The sequence below is a fragment of the Puma concolor genome, chromosome C1 (assembly GCF_028749965.1).
Source record: "Puma concolor isolate L17-30 chromosome C1, mPumCon1.1.hap2, whole genome shotgun sequence".
Classification (NCBI taxonomy): Eukaryota; Metazoa; Chordata; class Mammalia; order Carnivora; family Felidae; genus Puma; species Puma concolor.
The window spans coordinates 140,445,988-140,473,727 of record NC_141674.1 but is presented as its reverse complement, the minus strand read 5'-3'; the positions used below and the strand labels follow the sequence as shown (position 1 = coordinate 140,473,727).

Below are 27,740 nucleotides of genomic sequence, written 5' to 3'. Positions count from 1 at the left end.
GACAGGCACTTTCCTAGGGCTTTACTATCCTGGCTGCAGATACAAATAGCAGACTTCAATCTCCTTTTGGTGAGTTCCTCTGCCTGCCCAACAGAGAATGAGGAGGTGCTACCTCCCACCTATCCTTCCTCCTGAACTCTCCTCTTTCAGCCAAGAAGCAGCTGAGACGGTCTACTGATCTGTGTGTGTAGGTGCAGTGCAGGGAGAAGAGGAAGAGACCTTTCCTTTCAAAACAAGATAAGGAGTCTTATTTTCAAAGACCATTTAGGTGAGTTCAAAACTAGAGACAAATTAACTTCAGAACACTTATGAAACAATATTGAAACAATATCTCAAGTTCTTTCATGTTCTAAAATTCTGAGATACTTAATGTCAACTATAAAATATTACCATATTAAATAAAAGGAATAACGGAACATCAAAATAACTTACTGCAGTGTAAACAAAGTCATTTCCTTAAGGAGAAAAGTTTGGGTTCTGAATTTGATGAAGTTCTTAAATTCCAAAAGGAATGAAGGAATTATAACATCTGGGTTGAGGTACCCAAAGTAAATCTGTTGTAACAGTAAGTAAAATGGAGGTAGCATCTTATGCATGTGTCACACAACTGACCAGTGAGGGACAGTTTCAGTATCTTAGGTATCAAGACCACATGCCTCCAAGATGCCTCCATCTGTTATGCTGGAAAGACTACTCCAATGTGCTCTGATAACTTCCTCAGATTACCAGTATGGGTCACTATGGAGAACTGGTACCACAAGAGAAAAGGAAGGAACAAAGTTCTTGCATCCATATCAAGACTGGTATCATTCCATTCCCAACTCCTTCTTGGCCTAAAATGACACTGTTGTAAATAACAGAGCTCACTTTTCATTTCTAACTTGGATCCACATGGGTCCTCAATTTCACTACACACACAAATAATTTTATTTTTTTCAATGTTTATTTTTCAGAGAGAATGTGGGGGAGGGGCAGAGAGAGAGAGGCAGACAGAGAATCCCAAGCAGTCTCCACACTGTCAGCACAGAGCCCAACGCAGGCTTGAACTCATGAACCATGAGATCATGACCTGAGCTGAAATCAAGAGTTGGACACTCAACCAACTGAACACCCTGGCAGCCCAATAATTTTGTTCTTATGTTTGATCCTGTGTACAATTTTGAGTCCTACAAGATCAATGTCTCAAAAATACCAACGTGTATATACTTTTACCTTCAATCATCCATTTATTCACTCGTTTACTTATTCAGCAAACATTACACTGCTTACCTAACCACATGCTAGGTACTATACTAGGCAGTGAAATTAAAAGAAAAAAAGTCCCTGCTCTCAATGACTGGTATAGCCTAGAGAGACAGCAGAAGACAAACAATCACAACCAAAGGTAGCTCATGCTACAGTGAGGGTGTGTATGACACAAGAGGGCTTGAGGTAAACAGTGCCAAGAATTCTGCTTGGAGGGGCTCAGGGAAAGGCTGTTAAATGTAATCCTGGAGATGAGATGCAGAGAATAAGTTATATTCTAACAAATGGAAGAGAGAAGTAAAGGGGTATAACATGGAGGTATAACAATATATGGCATAAGTCAGAGAGGTGCAAGGAGCTCATTATTTTGTAGCTGAAAAGTATGAAGGGTCAGGGGAAATGGAAAGAAAATTGTACTAAAACCATATTCTCGGGCTGTATGGTGAGTGAGATGAAATTCTGCTCCTGAAAAAAAACAGACCTTCACTTCTAACAGCTCATTTTGGTAAGTAAGGCTGGTGTCCTAGTGGTAGAACACACAGGGAAAAGTTAGGGGCACCTGGGTGGCTCAGTCAGTTAAGCATCTGACTCTTCATTTGGGCTCGCTTGAGATGGAGCCCAAGTTGGGCTCTGTGTGAAGAGCGTGGAGCCTGATTGGGACTGACTGACTGACTCTTTATCTCTGCCCCTCCTCCACTCATGCTCTCTCTCAAAATAAATAAATAAACTTTAAAAAAATCATACAAAGTTAAAAGTACATCCGATGGACAAAAGAATCTTTGAAAAATTCTAAACGGGTAATAGTCACATTAGTAGCACTGTGGAGTAATAAAGTAAGTTTTCTGCCAAAGCTCAGGGAAACAATGTGATGAACCTGAACTAAGCTATCCTACTGTGGCAATTATGCAATGTCTTTTCTTAGGCAGGCAAATGGAGATTCTTTCAACTCTATCATGTAAAGAAGAAAAGGAAAAAGCCAGAGCAGTATCTTCTGTAATTCCTTATATTTCAGAACTCAAAAAAAATGTTTAAAAGCCCTTCCTTGAGTGCCCGGGTGGCTCAGTCAGTTAAGCGTACGGCTGCGTACGGCAGGTCATGATCTCGCAGTTCGTGAGTTCCAGCCCGCATCAGGGTCTGTGCTGACAGCTCAGAGCCTGGAGCCTGTTTCAGATTCTGTGTCTCCTTCTCTCTCTGCCCCTCCCCTGCTCACGCTCTGTGTGTGTGTGTGTCTCTCTCTCTCAAAAATAAATAAACATTAAAAAAAAATTTTTTTAAATAAATAAAAGCCCTTCCTTGAGGGGTGGGCACCTGGCTGGCTCAACTGGAACAGCCATCTGACTTTTGATCCTGAGGTTGTGAGTTCAGGCCCCACATTGGGTGTAGAGATTACTAAAAACATAAATAAACTTTAAAAAAAAAAAAAAAAAGCTCTTCCCTGAAAAAAAAAATCTCAATGATAACATGAGTTTAAATTTTAGTATAGACAAGTTTAAGGCCAGTAATAGGCATAGAAGTAAGCAAAGTGATAAATATCAATTTGATAGAAAATTAGTAGACACTGAAAATGACAATCACAGACAATATTCAAACGCGGGAAACTTAAAATATAAGTAGAAAAAGGAGTATGAAAATTTATATGTGCAATAGGATCTTATATATAGCATAGCATGTAGAACACATGTTGACAGACTAAAAGAGAAAAAATGAAAGTGAAAATAATTTTCTATTATTTTTATTCTATTTTCTGTGGTAACAGAATAAAATGAAATTTAAAAACCAACACAATTTTAATGTTTACTGTATCTAATGTGCCTGACCCAGATGGGTTACATGCAACTTCTTCATTCCTGGTTTTCTATAATGGTTTTTACATATGGTCCTGATGTCCAGCTGCAGTGTTATTAAAATACAAAACAATAACAAATGGATACTTTGGCTTGAAAAATACTTAAAATTCCTATTATGAACCCGCTCTTTCCTGATACACAGGTAAGACAAATGCAACAAACTAAAGGGATTCAAAGAATACAGAGTCACATAAATAATGGCTGTATCATATTTCTCTCGAATGCTTAAGAGAAAAAAAAATTTCTGGAAATGGTTGTGATACCTAACAGCCTTTTAAAAGCCATTTAAAAACAACTATTTATTGTGCATCTATAAGCCATGCACTTCACTCTAAAGATATGAAGAGAAAATAAAACATAATCCTTGCCCTCAAGAAGCTCCTAGTCTAAAAGAAGAGAAAGAATGGTTACAAATGATTGTAATAAAATATGGCAAGTCCTCTAACAGAGGTATGTACAAGATACTGAGATTAAGTAAAAAACAGAAGTAGGATGACAAAAGTCAGGATAAGCTTCAGAACGAAGTTAGGTGTTCAGTGAGTTGCAGGAGGTGAAAGCTGACTTGACTAGCACATGCAAGGGAGTGTGAAATGTGAAATGTAAAATAACCAGGCAAATATGAGTAATTTCAAGTTAGTTCCTATGGCTAAGAGAGTGTGAGGAAGGGCAGTCAGGAAATGAGGTTAATGGAGTAGACAGGGGAAACAATCACAAAGGGTCTTGTATTCAAAGTAGAGAATTTGCCTATTACTGAACTGTGAAATCTAAACTGCCACCAGCTACAAGGTGCACCATGACTTTATGTACTATTAAAAAGAAAAAAAAAGCTTTCTGCTGGAGTCTATTAACAAGGTTAACAGAATACTCCTGCATAAACATACACTACCAAATGGTAACAATCTCAGTGTAAGATAAAGAAATAAACCAACTATGCAGAAAGAAACAGCAAGGAACTTCATTTCTCAACTTGCCCTTACATGAAAGGAGGAGAGAAAAATCCCCCTGAGAAATGAACTCTAAGCAGGTCTGTAGCCTGAACTAAAGCTATCAGTATGGTCTAAAAACAAACAAAACAAATAGGGAAAACTTTAAAGTGGTCTGATGTTGGTAGTTTCCCTAAATGCTTGGCAGAAACAAATGCAAATTTTCTTTAGATAAACTAGACTTGTATCCAGGACAATAACAATTTAATATGCAATCTTATTTCAAAGATTACCAATAAAAAAATGTGCATCTTAGATGGAAAATAGTCAGTCTTCTAGTCAGTCTTAAATCTGGAGGGGTTTCATAATTACCTGGGAACTTTTAAAAATACTTATTACTAGGATGCTTACCGATGATTCTCATACAGGTAGGCCTGAAGCAGAGCCCTGGAATCTCTATTTTAACAAGCTACCCAAGCTTTTTCTTACACAATCAGACAATCAGCATCTGTCTACACCATCAGCTGAAAACTACTGGAGACAATAAAGAACAGCAGGATTTTAAGCCAGAGAATAATTTGATCAGACTGACACTTTAGGAAGACCACTCTGGTGCTGGTGGACTTTGTCGAGAAGGCATATTAGAAGAGGGTAAGGAAAGGCGATGGAGGGATAGTAAATTTAACAGGAGGTTAGTGAAACAGTTCTAAGGCAAGAGATGGTGATCATTTAAATAGTAACAATGGGGAGAAAAATAAGAGAGTATCAAGGAGGCAGAAACAGAATTTTATAAAAATTAGACGTAGGTAGAGGGATAGAATCTAATTCTAAAAAACTTCTGAAGACTCACCCCTAATCAGCATTATAGCCACCAGGGCTTTAAAAATTAATCTTAAATTTGAGTACAACAATCCACCAACTTTTAGTTGTATAATAAAGTTTAAGTACCACACCAAATCCTAATCTACATAAAACATCAAATGTTCCAAATGCAACTAATGCAAATTCAGATGTTAAGCATACAGAGATTTTATTCTTTAATGTTTTACATTTCTATTAATCAGTGTGCATGAACTGAAAAATTAAAATCTCTTTGGGCATAGAAAAGAAAGGATATTCACTGGTAGATAAACTTAAATTACAAACAGAAAACAATGAATCAACAAACTTACGCTGAATATGAATGAACTGTTTTGGCTGTTTAAACTCTCCTTTGTACAAGCGATTGTAATAGTTGACGTTGCTCTCTGCCTCAGGAACTGGAATGACCATGCTCTCTTTTTTTTCTCTAAATACTTGCTGTGCTGAAATAGCTCGCTGTAAATGATGTTCCTGGAAAATGTAAAGTAGGCAACATAAGTTGTTTTAATAATGTTAATTCAATGCACAATTCTATTTAAAATTTAATAACTGCAAGGTGCTTTAAGAATTACTTATAAATAGTTCCTTCACCACAGAACTATAGAAAACATTGCCATTGATGTCCCTTAATGCTGTACTCATCCTGATATCACCTTAGATATTTATAACTTTAGTAAGTAGAATTTTATTCAAAGGTTAAATATACACATATTCGCAAACTAGAATTTAACATCTCAATTACAAGAAAATTGATCCCGTTTGCTAAATTAACAGAGGTGTCTGGCACCAGTACCAGAAATACGGGAACACATGCAAATGACAGGAAAAGAATTGTGCCACAGGTTTTAATTATCTTCTGCATTTACACACCTGAACTTTAACAGTACAAACTAATTCCAAAAAAAAAAAAAAAAAAAGGAAAGAAAAAACCATGTTCAACAGACTACATTACTATCACAGCAGGAAATATTTCTAAACTAAGGTTAAACAAAAGTTCCTATGAAATACATCTTGATTGCAGTAACTTTTATTGTGCCTCTACCACTTAATGCCTACTTTCTCCCAACCACAAAAGGGACCAATGCCATTCCCAACAAAGCAGTATTACTTTGTAGATGGCAAATTAGGTCAAATCACTCCCCAATAAATCCCCTTCAAACTCAGGTTAAAATTATCACTGACTTACAAGGCCTTGTTTCTCTCTGACTTCTCCCTACCCATCCTTTATCCTAGCCACACTACCTTTCCTTAAGGTTCCTAAATTGCCAACGATGGCTTCTGAAATTCCTTTAAGTCTCAACTTATCAGAGATGGCTTCTGTGATTTCTTTATCTAAAAGATAAAAGAGTACTGGCTAAGAATTTTTTTTATCGGTGTCATTCTTTCAACACTTTTCAGAGCATCTAGTAGACACCAGATACTACTCCTATTACTCAGAATTGTTAAAAGTGGATGAGACAGACTCTGCTATGAAGCAACTTAGCTAGTAGAAGAGAGATATCTCAGTATACAATCATGTTTGGGCTTGACAAGCATGTCTCCTCAATTAGTGAAAGACTGTCTAAGGAGGATAGAGAACTATATCCAAAGAAAGTAAAATCTAAACTAAGACTTTCAGGATCAATAGGGATTTAGCAAGGCAAAAGAGAGAGAGGAAAAAAAAAAAATCCAGGCAGAGAAAACACAGCGTCCAAAATGGACAAAAGCTCAGAGACATTCAATAAAAGGCAAGCAGTTGAGGTAAGGGACAGGCAGGTGGATGCTAGCTTACATTTGAAGAGTTTCTCCATTTTCCATACCAGGAAGAAATACATTTTCTTCATAGGGTGGGATCCCAAGTTGGAACATTAAACACACTTCCCTATACAAATATTACTATCAATTTAGAGTCGATTAGTAACAATTTTTGAGTTAACTAAAAAATTGTGAGAGGATCAAATACACCCACAAACAGTATCAAGAAATTATGAAAGCCAGGTTTTGAAAGAGCAATTTCTGCATTATTTAAGCCTATACTTTTCTATTACCTTGCTGACATTTCACCTCTCCTGGTCAAATAAAGTGATTCAATATGTGATGCCACCTTGTATTTATATAATATTTTATACTTCTCAAAGTATATCCACAATCACATGCTTATTATTATGCTTATGCTTATTAGCTCCTCAAAATTTTGAGACAGGGATAGATACTATTACATTAATGAGATTCAAGAAACAAATGATTTGCTCTTAGTTGTGGTATAAATTACATGAGGGAGTCAAATTTCAGGACTCTGACTTAAGTATTCTTTGATTATTCCATCTTTACTAGAATGGGCTATTAAAAATTAAAAAAAAAATCTTTTAATTCTAGTAATCTAGAAATATGGTTGACAAGAGGAACTGAGCTAACTGGTGACACACATTTTTGATTTGAAGAGATTCTTTCTCCTCTAAGTACAAAACATTTTTAGGTATTATCCAATTACTGAAATACATCTTTAATAGATGAAGATTTAATATTATTTTAATTTTACATGTGAGGAAATTTAAAAATAGACCATAGATGACTCTCTTCTTAACACAGCTGGCAGATGACAGAGCTGCAGCCAGAAATTAAGGAGCCGACCATGACACACTCCCCCATTTTAATTTACAGACCAAATTTAGCTCTAAAAATAAATTCTCAGCTATCATTTCCTTCCCCATATTATCAGACAGCTTCTCAAACTAAAAACTCAGAAAAACACAACAATAATATGGCTTCTAGAGGCCTGTGTTTCATATAATAACCATAGTCAGTGACAAACAGACAAAATCCTGGAAGCAGGTAGAAGAGTTTTCATTTATCGTTATTAGGGCAAGCAGTTGGCAGGAATAATGTTGATTCCCTGTTACATCCTGCATTATATGTTGGTGAGGTTACCTGGATTTTTAAAAGCATATTAAAAACCAAGCATGACTTGATTTCTTTTCCATTAAGAAGGCATTCTTTGACACACCAACTCCACTTTTGAAATTCATCAAAGGCAACAGACAAATGGGAACAATGACTAAATAAAATGTTCATCAGTGGCTCAGTTGATTAAGCGTCTGACTCTGGATTTAGGCTCAGATCATGATCTCTTGGTTGTGAGACTAAGCCCCATGCTGGGCTCTGCACTAAGCATGGAACCTCCCTGGGATTCTCTTTCTCTCTTACCTGGCCCTGTCCCCCAAATGCTCTCTCTCTTAAAATAAGTAAATAATAATAATAATAATGATGATAATAAATGGCATTATTTAAACACCAAAAAAAAAAAACCCATGAAGTCTAAATGGGAATAAGTAGGGAATTATAAAAATTTATAATTTTTATTTTATATTTATGTAACATAATTTTATTATATAATTATATATACTATATATATAATTTTATATATTATAAAATAACATGTATAAATATAAATGAATATGTGTGTAGAGAAAACAGACTGGAAGAATACAGTCTTTTATACACCACAAAATGCTTTTTAGGTGGGTCTTATATTCTTCTGTGTGTGTCTGCTCTCTATTTTCTGAAATAAATCTGTATTAGTTTTTAAGTTTAAACAGTGAAATAAAAGCTTTGCGTCTGAAATTGAAGGGACTCACCACCAAAATACACAAAGTCACTTCTTATGATTACTTTGACATTCTAAAATAACCTTTCAAAACTTACTATGTTATACCTAAATAAACATTTTTTGTTTTTCTAGATATTTACATCCTTTGTACCTTCTGTTTTTCCTAGTTATGTGTGAAATTATACGATAAATCATTAAAAGAAAATGAAAATAAACTAAATAACTCATGACTTTTAGTCATACATAAATACTACCAAGCACAATCTTGCAAAGTGCAGGAGAGAATTTTGTTTTTTCTTTTGGAGAGGAGTAAATTAAAGTTCTATGACTACATCGGCAGAAATCAGCAGTGCTGAAATGTGAATATTTGTATGTGTGTCTCTATTCCATCTTACCAAGCTCAAGCCCCAACTTGTTGGGTCTTAGAATGTATTAATTGAGATAGGCAGCATACAAAATCAAAGATTATTCATTGGTATTTTAAAAATTCACATGCAAAACCCCCAGCAAAAGACAGCAAACTGAATCACTACCTTTATCTACTTCACCACCCTACATTAGTAAACTTACCAGTAAAGGACTAAGATGCTTATAAAGCCACAATAACAAAGAAAATGAAAAATAAGCCATCAGCACAAAACAAAGTGTAGCAAAATCCTAGGAGATCAAAATCAAAAGATCAAGTTTTGAATCCCTGCAGAGAAGGAAAAAAACAAAAACTGAGCCCATCTGTCCTGCAGAAAACAAGATAATGGGGATTTTGAAACACTAGCTAGAAACAGCTAGAATAAGACACGTCCTTCTTTGCCTATTCCTCAAAAAGGAGATCATTCTACACAAACAGAAGAGGGCACCACAGAACCAGTAAAACTGTGAACTACACACTTAACTACAAAAATGAAGAGAAAACCTAGAAGTCTATGTTATTATTAAAAATAAAATTTTAAAAAATGCAACTATGGTTCTAATGATAAATTCTTTCCACTCTGCATGAGGGAAGAACAGAAAAAAACTTCAAGAAAAATACACCAAACTTAAATATGCCCCAAAGAAACATTTAGGGATATGAAAAATATCTTTGAATCAGAAACTCAAAAACTAAGATGAGAGAAGGAGGGTAAAAGACTCAGGAAAAAATGGGAAGAGTTGAGTAACTCAGGAAAAAAAGAAAAGACAATTATCTCAGAGACAAAGACTAAAATTACTAGTAGCCAGGTACAAAATATATGCAAACAAAAACGTGTTGCATAAGTTGTCAAAGGACCAAGAGAATGAAAATCAGGTAAAGAAAGTAGTAAAACGAATAAGAAAGATGGTAAGATGTAAAAAGAGACAAAGAAGGAAAGACAGTCATATAAGTGGAGTCTCTGATGAAGAAAAACAATGCAACAGAACTAATTTTTTAAATTATTATTTATTATTGAGAGACAGAGAGAGACAGGGCATGAGCATGGGAGGGGCAGAGAGAGGAGGAGACAGAGAATCTGAAGGGGGCCCCAGGCTCCGAGCCGTCAGCACAGAGCCCAATGCAAGGCTCTAACTCACAAACCGAGCAAGATCATGACCTGAGCCAAAGTCAGATGCTTAACCAACTGAGCCACCCAGGCATCCTTCAGAACTAATATTTAAAACACCCCCCTACCAAGTGTCTGGAAATAAGATATGAATCTGCATATTGAAAAAGCCCACCAGGGAGCAAGATGGCATACAAAACTCTGCACCACCACAGACACAAACTGACAGTGCTTGGTGCAAACGGGAGAAAACACTCTGCTCACAGCTACCCTCTTGGGAGGGAAAGGGAAGAGTAGAATGCACATCCAACATTCCAGCTTTTGGGGAAACTGCCTAAGGGACTATAACTTCTGTCTCCCCTAAATCAGAGGGCTGAATGAACCAACATTCTTTGGATGCCTGGTAACGGTGGAGAACAAAAGAGAGCTCAAGCTCAGAGCCTTGTTGCAGCACCAAAGAAGGTATGGTACTGCAGCGAGACCAAGGGGAATTAAACACTACAAGCTCCAGAAAACCAGTAACACTCTCTAACTAGGAAATTATGTGCACATGCCCAGAGAAGATGTATCTCCAGAAAAGGTTTGAAGGGCTTCCAGATTCCCTGTCTGGGCTAACGGAAAAAGGTCTTCCCTGGTATGAAGCCAATTTTAAGACACTGGGAGAGGTGGCTATTTTTTAAAATGGACAAATTAGGGGCAGCTGGCTGGCTTGGCAGGATGTGACTCCTGCTCTCAGGGTTGTGGGTTCAAGCTCCACTTTGGGTGTGGAGATTACAAAAAATAAATTAAAAAAAATTTGAAAACTAGGGGCGCTCAGGTGGCTCAGCTGATTAAGTGTCCAACTTTGGCTCAGGTCATGATCTTATGCTTCACGAGTTTGAGCCCTGCTTCGGGCTTTGTGCTGACAGCTCAGAGCCTGGAGCCTGCTTCATATCCTGTTTCTCCCTCTCTCTCTTTCTCTCTCTCTGCCCCTCCCCTGCTCGTGCTCTCTCTCTCTCTCTCAAATAAATAAAAAACATATAAAAAATAAAAAAATTTAAAAACTAAAAAAAATAAAATGCACAAATTATAGCAAAAAACAGGAGAGAAATACAGCTCAAAGAACAAAATATATCTCCCAAAAATGACCCTAAAGAAATGGAGATGTGTGAATTATTTGACGACAAATTTAAAATAATCATCTTTAAAAAATAATAAAATAAAATAAAATAATCATCTTAATAAAGCTCAATGTGCTACAAAAAACCATAAATAGACAACTAAATGAAATCAGGGAAACTGATGCATGGACAAAATGAGAATAGCAACAAAGAGATAGGAAATACAAAAAAGAACCAAACAGAAATTATGGAGCTGAAGATTGCAATAACTAAATTGAAAAATCCACCAGAAGGATTCAAAAGCATTCTTCATCAGGCAGAAGAAAGAATTAGTGAACTCAAAGATCGATCATTTGAAATAATTTAGTCAGAGGAACAAAAAAAGGGGAAAAAAAATGAAGCCTAAGAGATTTATAGGACACTAATGACAGACCAATATATGCATTAATGAACCAAAAGGAGAAAAGAGAAAGGAGCAGTGAGCTTGTTTGAAGAAATAATGCCTGCAAATGAAATCTGGGGAAGAATATGGACATTCAAATTTAAAAAGCTCAAATAATGCCAACAAAGATGAATTCAAAGAAGCCCACACTAAGATACACTGTAATCAAACTGTCAAAAGTTCAAAGACAAAGAAGGAAATCTTGAAAGCAGCAAGGGAACAGCAAGTCATCATGTACAAGGGAACACCCATAAAATCATCAGCAATTTCTCATCAGAACTATTACAAGCCAGAAAGGAGTGGGCTGATATATTCAAAGCGCTGGGGAAAAAAAACTGCCAACCAAGATACTGTATCTGGAAAAACTGCCCTTCAAAAATAAGTAAAGAATAAAAACCCACTCAGGTAAAAAATAGATGAGGGAATTCATCTCTGATAGACCTACCTCATAAGAATTGCTAAAAGGAGTCCCTTCCAGTTGAAACAAAAAGACACTAGAGAGCAACACAAAAATATCCAAAAACATAAAAATCTCTAGTAAAGGTATATATAGACAAATACAGAATCTTGGAATACTGTAATGGTGGTACATAAGTCACTTTTAATTCTGGTATAGTACTTAAAAGATAAAAGCATAAAAACAGGTATTAAACATAAAACTATGTTGATGACACAAAACATAAAAAAAATTTAATTTATGACATCAATAATTTTAAAGCAGGGAAAGAGATGTAAACAGCTTGAGCTTTTCTATGTAACCGAATTTACAAGTTTAAAAAAGACTGTTAGGATCTATACAAAGTTTTATGTAATACTGATGGTTTACTCACAAAAAATACCTACGGAAGATCCACAGAAGAAAATAAGAAAAGAATCAAAGCAGGTCACTTTGTGTTAATGAAACACAAAGGAAGAGTAGCGAAAGAGGAAAAGAGGGACAAAATAACTACAAGATAAATAGAAAACAATAAAATGGCAAGAGTAAGTCCCTCAGTATTAGTAATTATTCTAAATGTAAGTGGATTAAACTCTCCAATCAAAAAACATGGAGTAAATGGGCCACCTGGGTGGCTCAGTCAGTTAAGCAGTTAAGCATCTAACTTTGGCTCAGGTCATGATCTCATGGTTTAAGAGTTCGAGCCCTGTATCAGGCTCTCTGCTGTCAGCACAGAGCCTGCTCTGGATCTTGTCCCCCTCCTCCCCTCCCCTTTCTCTTACTCTCTCTATCTCAAAAATAAACACTAAAAACAAAAACAAAAACAAAACCCAAAGATTAAAACAACAACAACAACAAAGAGAGACTGAACAGACTGCTATACACTGTCTACAAGGCACTCACTGTAGATAGAAGAACATATATAACCATAAATGAAGGGATGGAAAAACATATTCCATGCAAATAGTAACCAAAAAAGAACAGGAGTGACCATACCTAGATCAAAAGACATTACACAATGATAAATCAGACAGCTCACCAGAAAATTATGACAATTATGAATATATATTATATGCACCTAACAGGAGTGCACCAAAATTTGTGAAACAATGACAGAATTAAAGGGAGAAAAAATAAGACAATCAATAGGAGATTTCAATACCCCGCTTTATAATGGATAGATCAACCAGAATATCAGTAAGGAAAAAGAGGACTTGAACAACAGTAGAGAGCAAATAAACTAACATACATATCCAGAACACTCTACCCAACAACAGCAGAATACACATTTTTCTCAAACACACACACAGAACATTCTCCAGGACAGATCATGTGTTAGGCCACAAAACAACTTTCATAAAATTTAAGAAAAGATGAAATCATACCAAGTATCTTTTCCAACCACAATGGAATAAAACTAGAAATCAACAGCAAAAGGAAAACTGGAAAATGCACAAATATGTGGAAACTGAACACACTTCTGAGCAATCAGTGGATCAAAAAGAAATCACAAGGGAATTCAGAAAATACTCAAGACATGAAAACACAACATAACAAAACTTAAGTGATGCAGCAAAGGCAGTATTAAGAGGGAAGTTTATAGCAGTAAATTCCTACTTACATTAGAAAAGAAAGATCTCAAGTCAACAACCTAACTCTACACCTCAAATAATTAGGAAAAAGAACAAAACCCGAAGTTTACAAAAGTAAGTAAATAGTACAGATTAGAGCAGAAAAAAGTAAAATAGAGAATAGAACAAAAAAAATTAATGAAACTAAAAACTGTTTGGAAAAAGCCAAAAAAATTGACAAAACTGTAGCTATGTGAACTAAGAAAAAGTCCCCCAAACCAGAAAAAGATGACATTAAATGAGAAAAAGAATTATAAGAGACTACTACAAATAATTATGCACCAACAAACAGGGCATCTAGAAAAAACAGACAAATTTCGAGAAACATATAGCCTACCAAGACTAAACCATAACAAATAAAAAAATCTAAATAAACCTGTAATTAGGAAGGATATTAAGTCAATCATCAAAAACATCCCAAGGTATTTGAAAAGAAAAGCTCAACACAGATGGCTCCACTGGTGAATTCTGCCAACATTTAAAGAATCAATACCAATCCTTATCAAGCACTTGTCAAATAATTGAGGAAAAACTTCCAAATTCATTTAACAAGGCTAGTATTACCCTCATACCAGAATCAGACAAGTACTACAAGGGGAGGTGGGAAAAATGAGTAAAGGTGGTCAAAAGGTACAAACTCCCAATTATAATCTTAATAAATTCTGGGGATGTAATGTACAGCATAGTGACTATAGTTAAAAATATTGTATTCTCTCCTTGAAAGTTGCTAGGAAAGTAACTCCTAAAAGTTATTCAAAAATGTTCATGGATTGTAATACTTAATAAAAGAACTACCATAACATCCAGCAATCCCACTTACAGGTATATATCCAAAAGAACTGAAAACAGGATTTAGAAGAGATATTTACATATCCACATTCAGTGCAGTATTACACGCAACAGCCAGTGGTGGAAGAAACCCAAATGTTTACTAACAGATGAATGGAAAAACAAAATGTGGTGTACACATATAACAGAACATTAGCTTTAAACGGAAGGAAATTCTGACAGATGCTATAACATGGATGAACCTTAAGGACATTATGCTAAGTGAAATAAGCCAGTCCTGGTCACAAAAAGGCAAATATTGCATGATTTCACTTAAGTGTGGTCTAAAGTAAATTCTTTTTTTTTAAGATTTTATTTTACTAAAAATTCTTTTTATGTTTATTTTTGGGAGAGAGAGAGAGACCAAGCACGCAAGCGGGGGGGGGGGGGGGGGGGGAAGGGGGGGGAGAGAGATGCGCAGAATCCAAAATAGATTCCAGGCTCTGAGCTTTCAGTACAGAGCTCAACGCGGGGCTTGAAATCATGAACTGTGAGATATGACTTGAGCTGAAGTTGGATGCTTAAATTCAGCTCCCCAGGCACCCCTAAAAAGACTCATTTTTAAAGTAATCTCTACACCTCTACACCTAACATGGGGCTCAAACTCACAACCCCAAGATCAAGACTTGCATGCTCTACTGACTGAGCCAGCCAGGTATCTCTAAAGTAGTCAAATTCTTAAAAATAGAAAGTAGAATGGTAGTCACTAGGGACTGGAAGAAGAGGAAAAAATAAACTGTTGTTCAACGGGTACAGTTGCAGTTTTCCAAGAAGAAAAAGTGCTTGATACCTGTTGCATAACACTGTGCATAGTACTGTACACTTAAATATGGTTTAGATGGTAAACTTTAGGTTATGAGTTCTTCACCACAACATTAAAAAAAAAAAAAAAGCTTATTAAGTACCTGGCAAAAGTAATCCAGAACAACCAATTCTGACATATATTTGAATAAAACTATTTCAAAACTAATGAAAAAATCCTCAAGGCTTCTAAATAAACAATAATAGTAACAATAATAGTACTTATTATAAATTAATGTTAGTACAGTAACTCAAATGGCAAAAAAATAAAATCAGACTAAAATCACACTTCAAAAACAACATAATGCAAAGCATCAATGAAGCAACATTTTTAGAAAGCTCAATGAAAGATATGAACCAAGGATTTTATACCCACCTAAGTTGTCCTTCAAGTATCAAGGCAACAGAAGAAACTTAAGAATTCTATTGGGCACTTTTGACAAATCTACTAGAATATCACTGGTAAACAAAAATATAATGCAAGCCACACATGCGAGCCATATCCTTAAATTTTCTAATAGCCACACTTAAAAGAGTAAAAAACAGATGAAAGTAATTTTAATACATTTTATCTAAGCCAATTACACATCTATAACGTTATTGTTTCAACATGCCATCAAAGTTTTTTCTCCCATGCCAAAATCTAGTGTGTATTTTACACATATAGAACATTTAAATTCGAACTAGCCATATTTCAAGTGCTCAACAGCCACAAATGACTACTGGCTACATACTCCACAGTATAATACATCTTCATCTTGGCTTCATCCAACCAAGAGGCAACCAAGAGGCAACTCTAATAAAATTTTACTTACACACACACACACACACACACACACACACACACACACCTCTCATAGATAGTCAAAGGATGAAAGACTAATGTACAAACATCTGCACACTAAAGTGGAAATAATGCAACTAAAAACAGATGGACGGAGTGCCTGGGTGGCTCATCAGTTGAGTGTCCAACTTCGGTTCAGGTCATGGTCTCATGATTCATGAGTTCACACCCTACATCGGGCTCACTGCTGTCACACAGATCCACTTCGGATCCTTTGTCCCCCCCTCTCTCTGCCTCTGCCCCGCTTGCACACTTGTACTCTCTCTTTCAAAAATAAATATTTAAAAAAAAAAGAAGAAGGAAAAAAAGCCTTCTCAAATAGAAAACATGCACTATAACACAATACAAAAAAACTGTTAAATATTATAGTAAGAGTTGGGACCAAATGTATTCAGTCCTATCAATAAATATGAATGGACTTATCTATGAAAACAAAAAAATTTTCTACTTGTTTAATAAGACTCAACTATATGCAGTGTACAACATCCCCCCCCCCAAAAAAAAAGTGGTTGGGGGAAAAAGCAAAATTAAAGGAATGAAAGTTTATCAAGTAATGGAAAACAGTAAGAAAGACAAACAGATCCTCATTATTAGATAAGTAGAGTTCAAGTCAAAGAGCATTAAGCATGACCCAAAACCCACAATTCACAATAAGGGTTTTTAAATTTTTTTTTTCAACGTTTATTTATTTTTGGGACACAGAGAGACAGAGCATGAACGGGGGAGGGGCAGAGAGAGAGGGAGACACAGAATCGGAAACAGGCTCCAGGCTCTGAGCCATCAGCCCAGAGCCTGACGCGGGGCTCGAACTCACAGACGGCAAGATCGTGACCTGGCTGAAGTCGGACGCTTAACCGACTGCGCCACCCAGGCGCCCCACAATAAGGGTTTTTAATATCTACATATCATTCATGAATGTCTGTATCTATAGATTTTGGATATCCATACAGATTTAAGAATATCTATACATCAAATGACACGGCAACCATTTTATAAAGCAAAAGCTACAGGATATGTAAGGACCGATAAATAAAAACACAGTACTAATATTAACTAACTTTACCACACCACTCCCAGCATAAGGTAAGTCAAATGGACAAAGAATAAGCATGGACCTAAGCACCGACCTAACTTTAATAAGGCAGATCTTATAGCCATATATCAAACTTTACACCTAATGCTCCTCAAGTTCACAAGCAACTGATAAATGTAATCATTTATCAGTTAAGAATTACAAAGACTAGGGTATTATGAATGGAGTAAAAGGGATAAGGAAAGAGACAATTCTGAGCAAACCCCTTTGTATGGTTTTGAAGTTTTAAAACCTTATTAATGTTCAACATGCCCTAAAGATAATTAAAATCAACAAGGATGTGGGGAGAAACCAAAATAGTACACAAGGAGAAACAACAAATAAACCTCCCTCAATAGAAATGAATATTCCATACATCCACAATGAAGAGAATGGGAAACAAAGGTATTTAGGTTCCTTTGGAAAATAATGATTTGAAATTCATCTTTAAAACTTTGACAACATGGGGCGCCTAGGTGGCGCAGTCGGTTAAGCATCCGACTTCAGCCAGGTCACGATCTCGCGGTCTGTGAGTTCGAGCCCCGCGTCAGGCTCTGGGCTGATGGCTCAGAGCCTGGAGCCTGTTTCCGATTCTGTGTCTCCCTCTCTCTCTGCCCCTCCCCCGTTCATGCTCTGTCTCTCTCTGTCCCAAAAATAAATAAACGTTGAAAAAAAAAATAAAAATAAAATAAAAAAATAAAACTTTGACAACATATACTTCAAAGGACTGTTGTGATGGTTATGTAAGTTTAAAAGGTGTTCAGAAGAGTTCATGGCACATTCTAAGGGATAAAAGTTTCCTGTTATTAAAACATATCAGAGAACTACAATCCTCGAAACAGTGGCATTTTAAGAAGATAAAAAAAATTTAGAAATTTTGACAATTAAAACCCTTTTTTCAACACCCATTCATAACATAAAATTCCCTGAAAGAAGGAAATGTCCCGAACCTGATAAAAAGCAGGCACCCATGGAAAACCTATACTTAATAACCATACTTAATGGTCAAAGACTGAATGCTTTCCTCAAGTTCAAGTTCAAGCCAAGGAAGTCTGTTCTCACCACTTGTAGCCCACATTTCACCTAAGATTCTAGTCAGTACAATGAGAGAAGAAAAACAAACACAGACATGTAGACTGGGAAAGAAGTAAAATTATTTGTACATGATATGGTTCATGTAGGGAGACAATCCTGGGGTATCTCAAAGGCTCCTAGGGCTAAAAAATGAATTAACAAAGTTGCAAGTCAATATTAAACACTCAAGTAAATTTCCATATATCAGTAACTGAAAAATGTAAATAAAAAGCAATACCACTTACAACAGCATCACAACTACTAAATGCTTAGAGACAGACTTAACAAATTATGTGTAAAACTTACACAGCAACATAAATGTAAATATTACATGTTCCTGGATTGGAGGGTTCAATGCTGTTCCAAAAAATTTTTACTTGGGTAGATTTTCCCCTAAATTATTTAAATTTCTAATAAATCCCTATCAAAGCCCTACCACGTTTGTTCCTTTTTTTTTAACAGAAATGGACAAGTTGATTATAAAATTCATATAGAAAGGCAAAAGAAAAATAGCCAAAATAACTCTGAAAAAGAATAAATGTGAAAGACATACACAATCTGACTACCAAATCATAAGTTTTAAATTATAAAGCTAAATTAATCAACATCACTAGCATATGAGCACATAAAACAACAGAAAAGTCTAGAAATAGACCCACAAACACACAGATAATGAATTTGAGACAAAGGTGTCAATCAATGGGGGAATTAAATGAGGGTAAGGATAGTCTTTTCATCAAATGGTTTGAACATGAGTTTGGGGGAAAAATGAGCCGATACTCTTAACTCATACTTTACACAAAAATTAACTCAAAATAGATCACAGACTCTAAATATAAAGCCTAAACTTATATCTGTAAGAAAATATAGAAGAAAAATTTTAGCAACCCTGGTTTTGGCAAAGACTTCTTAGGACACAAAATGCATTGATTATAAATGAAAGAACTGACAAATTAGACTTCCTAAAAATTCAAAAATTATGCCATTTAAAATACAAGAAAATGAAAAGACATGCCAGACTGAGAAAAATATTCACAATACATATGTGAGCCCTTCTATGCAGAATATATAAAGAACTGTTATATCTCAATAATAAACCAACCCAATTTTGTTTAACAAAATGAGTCCATGATTTAAACAGAAACTTCACAAAGCACAGTAATAACCAATAAGCACTTGAAAAGATGAACATCTTTGTATCAGAAAAATGAAAAATAAACCCATAGAAAGTTTTGATTACACACTCACAAAATGACTAAAATTAAGAAACTGGCCAACACCAACTGTTGGTGGCAATGTCAAATAATATCACCCCTAAGGAAAACTACTGGGTAGTTTCTTATACAGTATAAATATATCCTTATCACATGACCCAACATCTTACTGCTAAGTACGTACCCAAGAAGTGAAACACATGTTCACAAACAACTTGCACATGGATGTTAACTGCTATTTTGCTCACAACAACCAAAAATTGGAAACAATACAAATGTATATCAACAGATACATAGACAAAATGAATACATTCATTCATTGGAATACTACTCAGTTAAAGGGAGGGGAGGGGTCAAACTAATCACACACACACACACACACACACACCCCCATAGGCACAACAATGAATTATATCAAAAGTACGCTGAGAAATAACCAGACACAAACAGCCATATACTGTTATGATTCCATGTATAAGATGTTTGTGGACAGAGTAAACTAACCTATAGTGATCAAAATCAGATCAGGAGCTGACTGAAATGGGGGTGGAGGACAGGACTATAAAAGGGCTCAAAGGGGACTTTTGTAGGGAATGAAAATGTTCTACTTATTTTTTGGAAGGGTGGTTACACAGATATATTTGTTTATTAAAACACAGAACCACACACAAAATAAATGCTTTATGCTGTATGTAAATCACTTCAATAAAGGTGATTTTTAAAATGAAGAAGAGGGGCACTTGACTGGCTCAGTCGGTAGAGCATGCCAATCTTGATGTCAGGGTTGTGAGTTCAAGGCCCACATTGGGCTTTAAAAAGGGGGAGGGGTTTGCAGGAGGAGGAGGAGGAATAATAATAACCAGTGATGAAACAAAAATTTAATGTAAACAGAACATGCTGACAAGGCATTATTTACAAAGCTAGTGAATTGTAGTAAAACAGACACTTTCAAGAATGAGTACTAGTGAATGTGTTAAAGCGTAAATTGGTATGATCTGGAGTACAGTTTGGGAAGATGTTTCTAAGCTTTAAATACATCATCCTTTGAGTCTTCTTAAATAATGACATCTTAAAATATTTATGCATTAAGTAGAAAAAGCAGGAAACAAAACCACATACTGAAGATAATCTAAAATATAGTAAGGTAAACAGAATAAGATGACAGCATGAATAAATGTAGAATTTTTTCAAAAGCTGGTAAGGAATGTGCCAAAGTAAAAAAAAAAAAAAAAGATTCAAAAGTATTAAATAGTGAAATTATAAGTGATCTATTTTCTCCTTTACATTTTCTGAAGTTTACTCAAGTAATATGTATTACAAAAAGCAACCCGTGTCAATCTTTAAAACTACTCATTTGGTATCCCTGTCAGAGTCAAAGAAAGAAGAGACGGAGGAAGACAAAAGGAAAAAAGACTCTAGATAAGTCCTTATCCTATTCTAATTAAACCTGATTCTCTTCTAGCACCTTCTAAATCTGATTCTCAGCCCTAGCAACATATTAAAGTCACCTGGAGAAACCATATATGGACTACATGGGAGATAAAATTGTTCAAAGGATTCAGTAGCTGCCTTTCATTCCAACAAATGTGAAATACATACAGTGGAATATTATTCAGCCAATAAAAAAAAAGTACTGATGTATGATACAACATGCATGGACCTTTAAAACACTATATTTAAGTGAAAATGATCAGATACAAAAGGCCACATATTGTATGATTCCATTTGCAGGAAATGTCCAGATATAGGTAAATCCACAAAGAAAGTGTATTAGTGGTTGCCAGGGAGTGGTAAAGGTAGTAGGATGGAAAGTGACTATGGGTATGGGATTTCTTCTTAGGGTGATGGAAGTGTTCTGCAACAAGATAGTCATCATATTGTATAACACTGAATTTACGACACTGTATAGCACTGAATGTATTAAAAACCACTGAATGCACACTTTAATATGTGAATTATGTTAAATTGTCTTATAATTTAAAAAAATGCAAAGAAAAAAAGATCAAGTGACAAGGAATGAATTCACGCTTCTACCTGAAGCGACAAAAAAATCTGATGAGAGTTGAAACAACGGTTTTCCAGACACTGGACATTAGGCAATGAAGGACAATGATACTTGAGAGAAGTAAAACAACAAGTGGGGTCCTACAATTGCCTCAGCTTACTATTTTGGAAAAGTTTCCATGCCATGGAACATGAAAGTGAACTACGACAGAGCCTAAAAGACTTCAGGAAATGCACAGACAGAAACAAGAGTCTGAGAAGATGAACCTAAGACTACAGTACCAAAAAGGAAAGAATTGCAGAGAGTGAACCTAGGAGATCTGCAGAATTCTCTGAAGTATTCCACATAGTCCTCATCAGCACAGGTGTGTGAACTACCTGACACTGGAGAAAGAGCTATCCCAAAGGATTAGAGGGAAAATTGTCTGTCACTCAGGGCCAAGAAGAGCACCTGTTCCCATCAACTAGCCTGGAAAAAAGACATGCTACACACAGAAGAAAGAAGTAAGGATGGCATTAAATTTCTCATCAGAAACAGTGCAAGTGAGAAGACTAGAGCACCATTTTTTAAATACTAGATGAAAAAAACTATCAAGCTATAATTAAATATCCAGCAAAAATATTTTCAAAAACAAAGGTGACGTCAGACATCTGTTGTACAAAAATGCACATACAGTTAACAATACTGTAATTTATATTTATAAAAATGTTAAGGATAAATTTACTTGCTTTACCACATATAAAAATGGGGAAAAACACTTTTAGACATGCAAAAGCTTAAGTATTCATCACCAGTAGACCTGCACTACAAGAAATGTTAACAGAAGTCCTTTTGGGAAGAAGGAAAATGATACCTAATGGAAGTCTAGATGAAAAGCAAGAGTAATAATAACTACAAGGATAAATACATACATCTTTCTCTTATCATTTACAAGTATGTGAAAAATAATTGGCTGTTTAAATAAAAATAATAAGTATGTACCACAGGGTTTATTACAAGTGTTTAATGTATGAAAACGACAGCATAAGGTCTTAGCAGGGAGAAATGGAAATACACTATTTCAAGGTTCTTACACTATACATAAGTAGTATATCACACGAAGGTAGACTGTGATAAACTAAAGATATACAGATGGTCCTTGATTTTTATGATGGTTCAACTTGCCATTTTTCCACTTTACAATGATTTGAAAATGATATGCACTCAGTATAAACCATACTTCAAAATTTTACTCTTGATCTTTTCCTGGGCTAGCACTATGTGGTACAATACATTCCTGTGATGCTGAGCAGTAGCAGTGAGCTACAGCTCCCAGTCAACCACACAATCATGAGGGCAAACAATCCATACATTTATAACCATCCTGTACCCATAAATCCACTGTGTTGCTCACTTTCAGTATTCTATAAAGTACATCAAATATTCAAAACTTTATCATAAAAGACTATGTGCTAGATGATTTTGCCCAACTGTAGAGTAAGTGTCCTGAGTACTTTTAAAGTAGGTTAGGCTAAGCCATGAAGTGAAGGTTGGGTGCATTAAGTACGTTTCAACTTACAATATTTTCAGCTTACAATGAGTTTACTGGGAAATTAACTCATTTTAGGTCAAGGAACATCTGTATATTATAAACCCTAAATCAGAATTTCTCAATCTTGGCACTAGCGACATTCTAGGCAAGGCAAGTCTGTGTTGTGGGAGGATGGCTTGTGCATTGGAGAATGTTTAACAGTATCCCTGACTTCTACCCATGAGATGTTGGGAACACAAATCGCAACCTCCCCACACTGTGAAAATCAAAAATATTCCTGGACATTACCCAATGTCCTCTGGGAAATAAGAGAGACCCATCTGACAACGATGTCTCTAAAGCAATCACTTAAAGTAAAACAAAAAACAAAAAAAAGTAATAGGAAATAAGCCAAAAGCAGAAACAAAATGCAATCAGAAAAAATAATCTAAAAGAAGGTAGAGTAAGAGAAAAAGAAAACAAGAGAAGAAACAGAAAACACTGTTTGCTTCCACAGCACAGACACTAAATTGGAACAACTGTGCAAGGATGAGATGCAAAATCACGAAGCATTCTATATTTTTTAGAGGCGCCTAGCTAGCTCATTTGGTAGAGCATGCGACTCTTGATCTAGGGCTTGTGAGTTCAGGCTCTACTTTGGGCACAGAACCTACCAAAAACAAAAAACACAGAAAAGAGTAAGATGACAGAGTGAAACCTAACCATATCAAAAATCATATTAAATGTCAGTGAACTAGGAATAGAGGGGAACCTCCTCAACTCGACAAAGACTATTTACAAATTATCATCTAACATCATCATAGTTCATGGTGAGAAAATTGAAGCTGTCCCACTAAGATAACTTACATAGGAAAAATGTCCCCTCTCATCACTTTGTTTCAACACTGGAAGTTCTAGTTAGTGAAGTAAGACAAGAAAAGGAAGTAAAAGGTACACAGACTGAGAAAGAAGACACAAAACTGCTTTGTTTGCAAATGTTATGAACATCCATGTAGAAAATGAAGTATTTTGTCATTTCCTCAAACTAGTAAGTGATTATAAGCAAGGTTGCAGGATTCAAAGTTAATATACAAAAACTAAATCACTTTCCTATACACCAGCAATGAACAAGTAGAATTTGAAATTAAAAACACAGGATCATTTACTTTAGCATCTCCCAAAATGAAAGACTTAGATATAAATCTAACAATTATCTATGAGGGAAAAACTACAAAATTCTGAGGAACAAAATCAAAGAACTAAATAATTTATTCTAGATTCATGGAGAAGAAAGCTCAATTTAAGAAGCCACCTGGGTGGCTCATTTGATTGAGCGTCTGGCCGGCTCAGGTCATGATCTCACGGTTCATGGGTTCGAGCCCCACATCGGGCTCTGTGCTGAGGCTCAGAGCCTGGAGCCTGCTTTGGATTCTGTGTCTCCCTCTGTCTCTGCCCCTCCCTCACTCATGCTCTATTTCTGCCTCTCAAAAATGAATAAAAGTTTAAAAATTAAAAAAAAAAGTCTTCAACAAATGGTGCTTTAAAAACTGGACATCCATATGCAAAATAATGAAACCAGATACAGATCTTACCTCTTTTACAAAATACAAAATGGATCACAGATCTAAATGTAAAATGGCAAACTCTAAAACTCCAATAAGGCAACACAGAAGAAAATCTAGATGACGCTGGGCATAGCAACGACTTTTTAGATACAACACTAAAGGCACCATCCATGCAACAAATTGATAGATTAGACCTCATCAAAATTAAAAACTTCTGTTCCGTGGAAAAAAACTGTTCAATGTCAAAAAAAAAAAAAAGAAAAAGAAAAAAAGAAAAAAGAAAGAAAAGCCAAGCCACAGAGTGAGAAAAAAAATCTAATGAAGAGCTGTTATCCAAAATATGCAAAGAACCTTTAAAACTTAACAATAAGAAAACAAGCAAGCTTATTGAAAAATGGGCCATGGACCTTAACAGACACTTCACCAAAGAATATATGCACATAGCAAATAAGCATATGAAAAGATGCTCCACACTGTATATCAGGGAAAACTAAATTAAAACATACCACTACACCACTATTGCAATGGCTCAAATCCAGAACAGTGGCAACATCAAAAGCTGGCAAGGATGTAGAGCAACAGGAACTCTCATACATTACTGGTGGTAATGCAAAAACATACAGTCACTTTGGAAGAGTTTGGCAGTTTCTCACCAAATTAAAATGCTCTTACCATAAAACACAGCTATTGTGCCCTTGATACTTAAACAAAACGAGCTGAAAACTAGTAACCACATAAAAACCTGCCCACGGATATTTATTCATAATTATCAAAACTTAAAGGACTCAAGATGCCCTTCAGTTGGTGAATGTATAATGTGGCACATCCAGACAACAGAATATATTAATCAATGCTAAAAAGAAATGACTTATCAAGCCATGAAAAGACATAGAGAAACCCTAAATGTATACTACTAAGTGAAAAAAGTCAAACTGAAAGGCTACCTACTATATGATTCCAACTAAATGCTATTCTGGAAATATAAAGCAATGTACACAGTAAAAAGATCAGTGGGTGAGGAGGGTTGGGGGCAATGGCACTGAAAATACTCTGTGTATACCATTATGATAGACACATGTCATACATTTATTTGTTCAAACCCACAGAATGTTAATGTAAACTATGGACTTCAAGTGATTATGATTTGTCAATGTAGGTTCACTAACTGTAACAAGTTTATCACTCTGGTGGAGAATACTGATGATGGGGAAGGCTATGCATGTATGAGGACAGGAGATATATAAGAAATCTCTGTACCTGCCCCACAATTTTGCTGTGAACCTTAAACTGTTCTTCTAAAAGTATAAAATCCTGGGGCACCTGGGCAGCTCCAGTTGGTTAAGTATTGGACTCTTGATTTTGGCTCAGGTAATGATCTCATGGTCCAGGAGATAGAGTCACAGTGGGGCTCTGCACTGAGAGCTTGGAGCCTGCTTGGGATTCTCTCCTTCCCTCTCTGCCCCTCCCCTGCTCACACATGTGCACTCTCTCTCAAAATAAGTAAATTTAAGATGCATGCCTCTAGATATGGAACATTATTTTTAAAAAGTGTAAAATCTTTTTTTTTATGTTTATTTTTAGACAGAGAAAATGAGAGAGCATGCACGTGTTGGGGAGGGGCAGAGAATCCCAAGCAGGCTCCATGCTGCCAGTGTAGAGCCCTACTGTCAGCGTAGAGTTTGACACGAGGCTCAATCTCATGAACCATGAGATCATGACCTGAGCTGAAATTGAGAGTGGGAGGCTTAACCAACTGAGTCACCCAGGGGTCCCAACAATCTCTGTCTTAATAGTGGTGTTAACATCATTTACATTTAACATGATTTTTTAATTAGGATTTTACACTTTTAGGGGCCCCGTGTGTGGTTCAGTCAGTTGAGTGACCGACTCTTGATTTCAGCTCAGGTCATGATCTCGTGGTTCTGAGATCAAGTCCCGAGTCAGGACGCTCCGCACTAGGCACACTGGGCATGGAGCCTGTTTGGGATTCTCTCTCTCCCTCTGCCCCTCCCCCATTCGTGCATGCACACATTCACTTTCTTAAAAAAAGAGACTGTCGGACTAGGTAAAAACAAGACCCTATTATAAGCTGCCTATAAAAAATGCACTTTGAATATAAAGATTTAAGTAAGTTAGAGGTAAAAAAAAAAAAACAAACGAAAAAGATAAACCATGCTAACGCTTAGTCATAGAGATTTAATATGACCATATTAGCATCCAACAAAGATTTCAGAACAAACTACCAAGGATTAAGAGGTTTATTTCATTGGGGAACCTGGCTGGCTCAGTTAGAAGAGCATGCGGACATTGATCTCGGGGTTGTGAGTTTGAGTCCCACATTGGGTGCAGAAATTACAAAAAAAAAAAAAAACCCTAAAAAAAGGAAATTTATATTTTTAATATTTATTTTTATTTTTGAGAGAGTGCACACACAAGTAGAGGAGGGGCAGAGGGAGAAGGAGACACAGAATCCAAAGCAGGCTCCAGGCTCTGAGCTGTCAGCACAGAGCCCAATGTGGGGCTAGAACTCATGAACTGTGAGATCAGGACCTGAACCAAAGTAAGACATTTAACCGACTGAGCCACCCAGGCACCTCAAGAAGTTTATTTCATTATGCTTAAAGAGATCCATCAGTCAAAAGGACATAACAACCCTACTCATTTATGCACCTAATAACAAAGCTTCAAGATACATTAAACAAAAACGAGTATAAATTAAAGGGTAAAAAGGCAAATTCACAATTACAGAGGTTTTAATACCATATTTTCAATAACACATAAAACAAGTAGACAGAAAATCAGCAAAGATATAGTAGTAGACTTTAACACTACTAGCTAACTTGATCTAACTTAAAAAAAAATTTTTTTTTAATGTTTATTTTTGAAAGGGACAGAATGCGAGTGGGGGAGAGGCAAAGAGAGAGGGAGACACAGAATCCAAAGCAGGCTCCAGACTCTAAGCTGTCAGCACAGAGCCTGATGCGGAACTGAAACCCACAAACTGTGAGATCAAGACCTGAGCCAAAATCGGATGCTTAACTGACTGAGCCACCCAGGCACCCCTAACTTGATCTGACTTTTACACAATGCTCCATCCAAGGGCAGCATACACCTTCTTTTCATGTTCACAGGGACCATTTACCAAGACAGAACATACTCTGAAAAGCGTATTACATATTTCAAAAAGTTTATAAGAATTCAAACCATATGTCCTCAGACCACCATGCAATCAAGTTAGAAAT

General features: G+C 35.9%; 1 protein-coding gene across 3 annotated transcripts in view; it reads right to left on the bottom strand.

Moving 5' to 3' along the window:
• EPC2 (enhancer of polycomb 2) overlaps positions 1-27,740 on the bottom strand; it is a 119,216-nt gene that overhangs the window by 65,885 nt on the left and 25,591 nt on the right. For all 3 annotated transcript variants that reach the window (XM_086718544.1, XM_025935181.2, XM_086718545.1), the window contains exon 2: positions 5,188-5,347. In XM_086718544.1, coding sequence (XP_086574670.1) covers positions 5,188-5,347 — 160 coding nt within the window. The remainder of the gene's footprint in view (positions 1-5,187; positions 5,348-27,740) is intronic.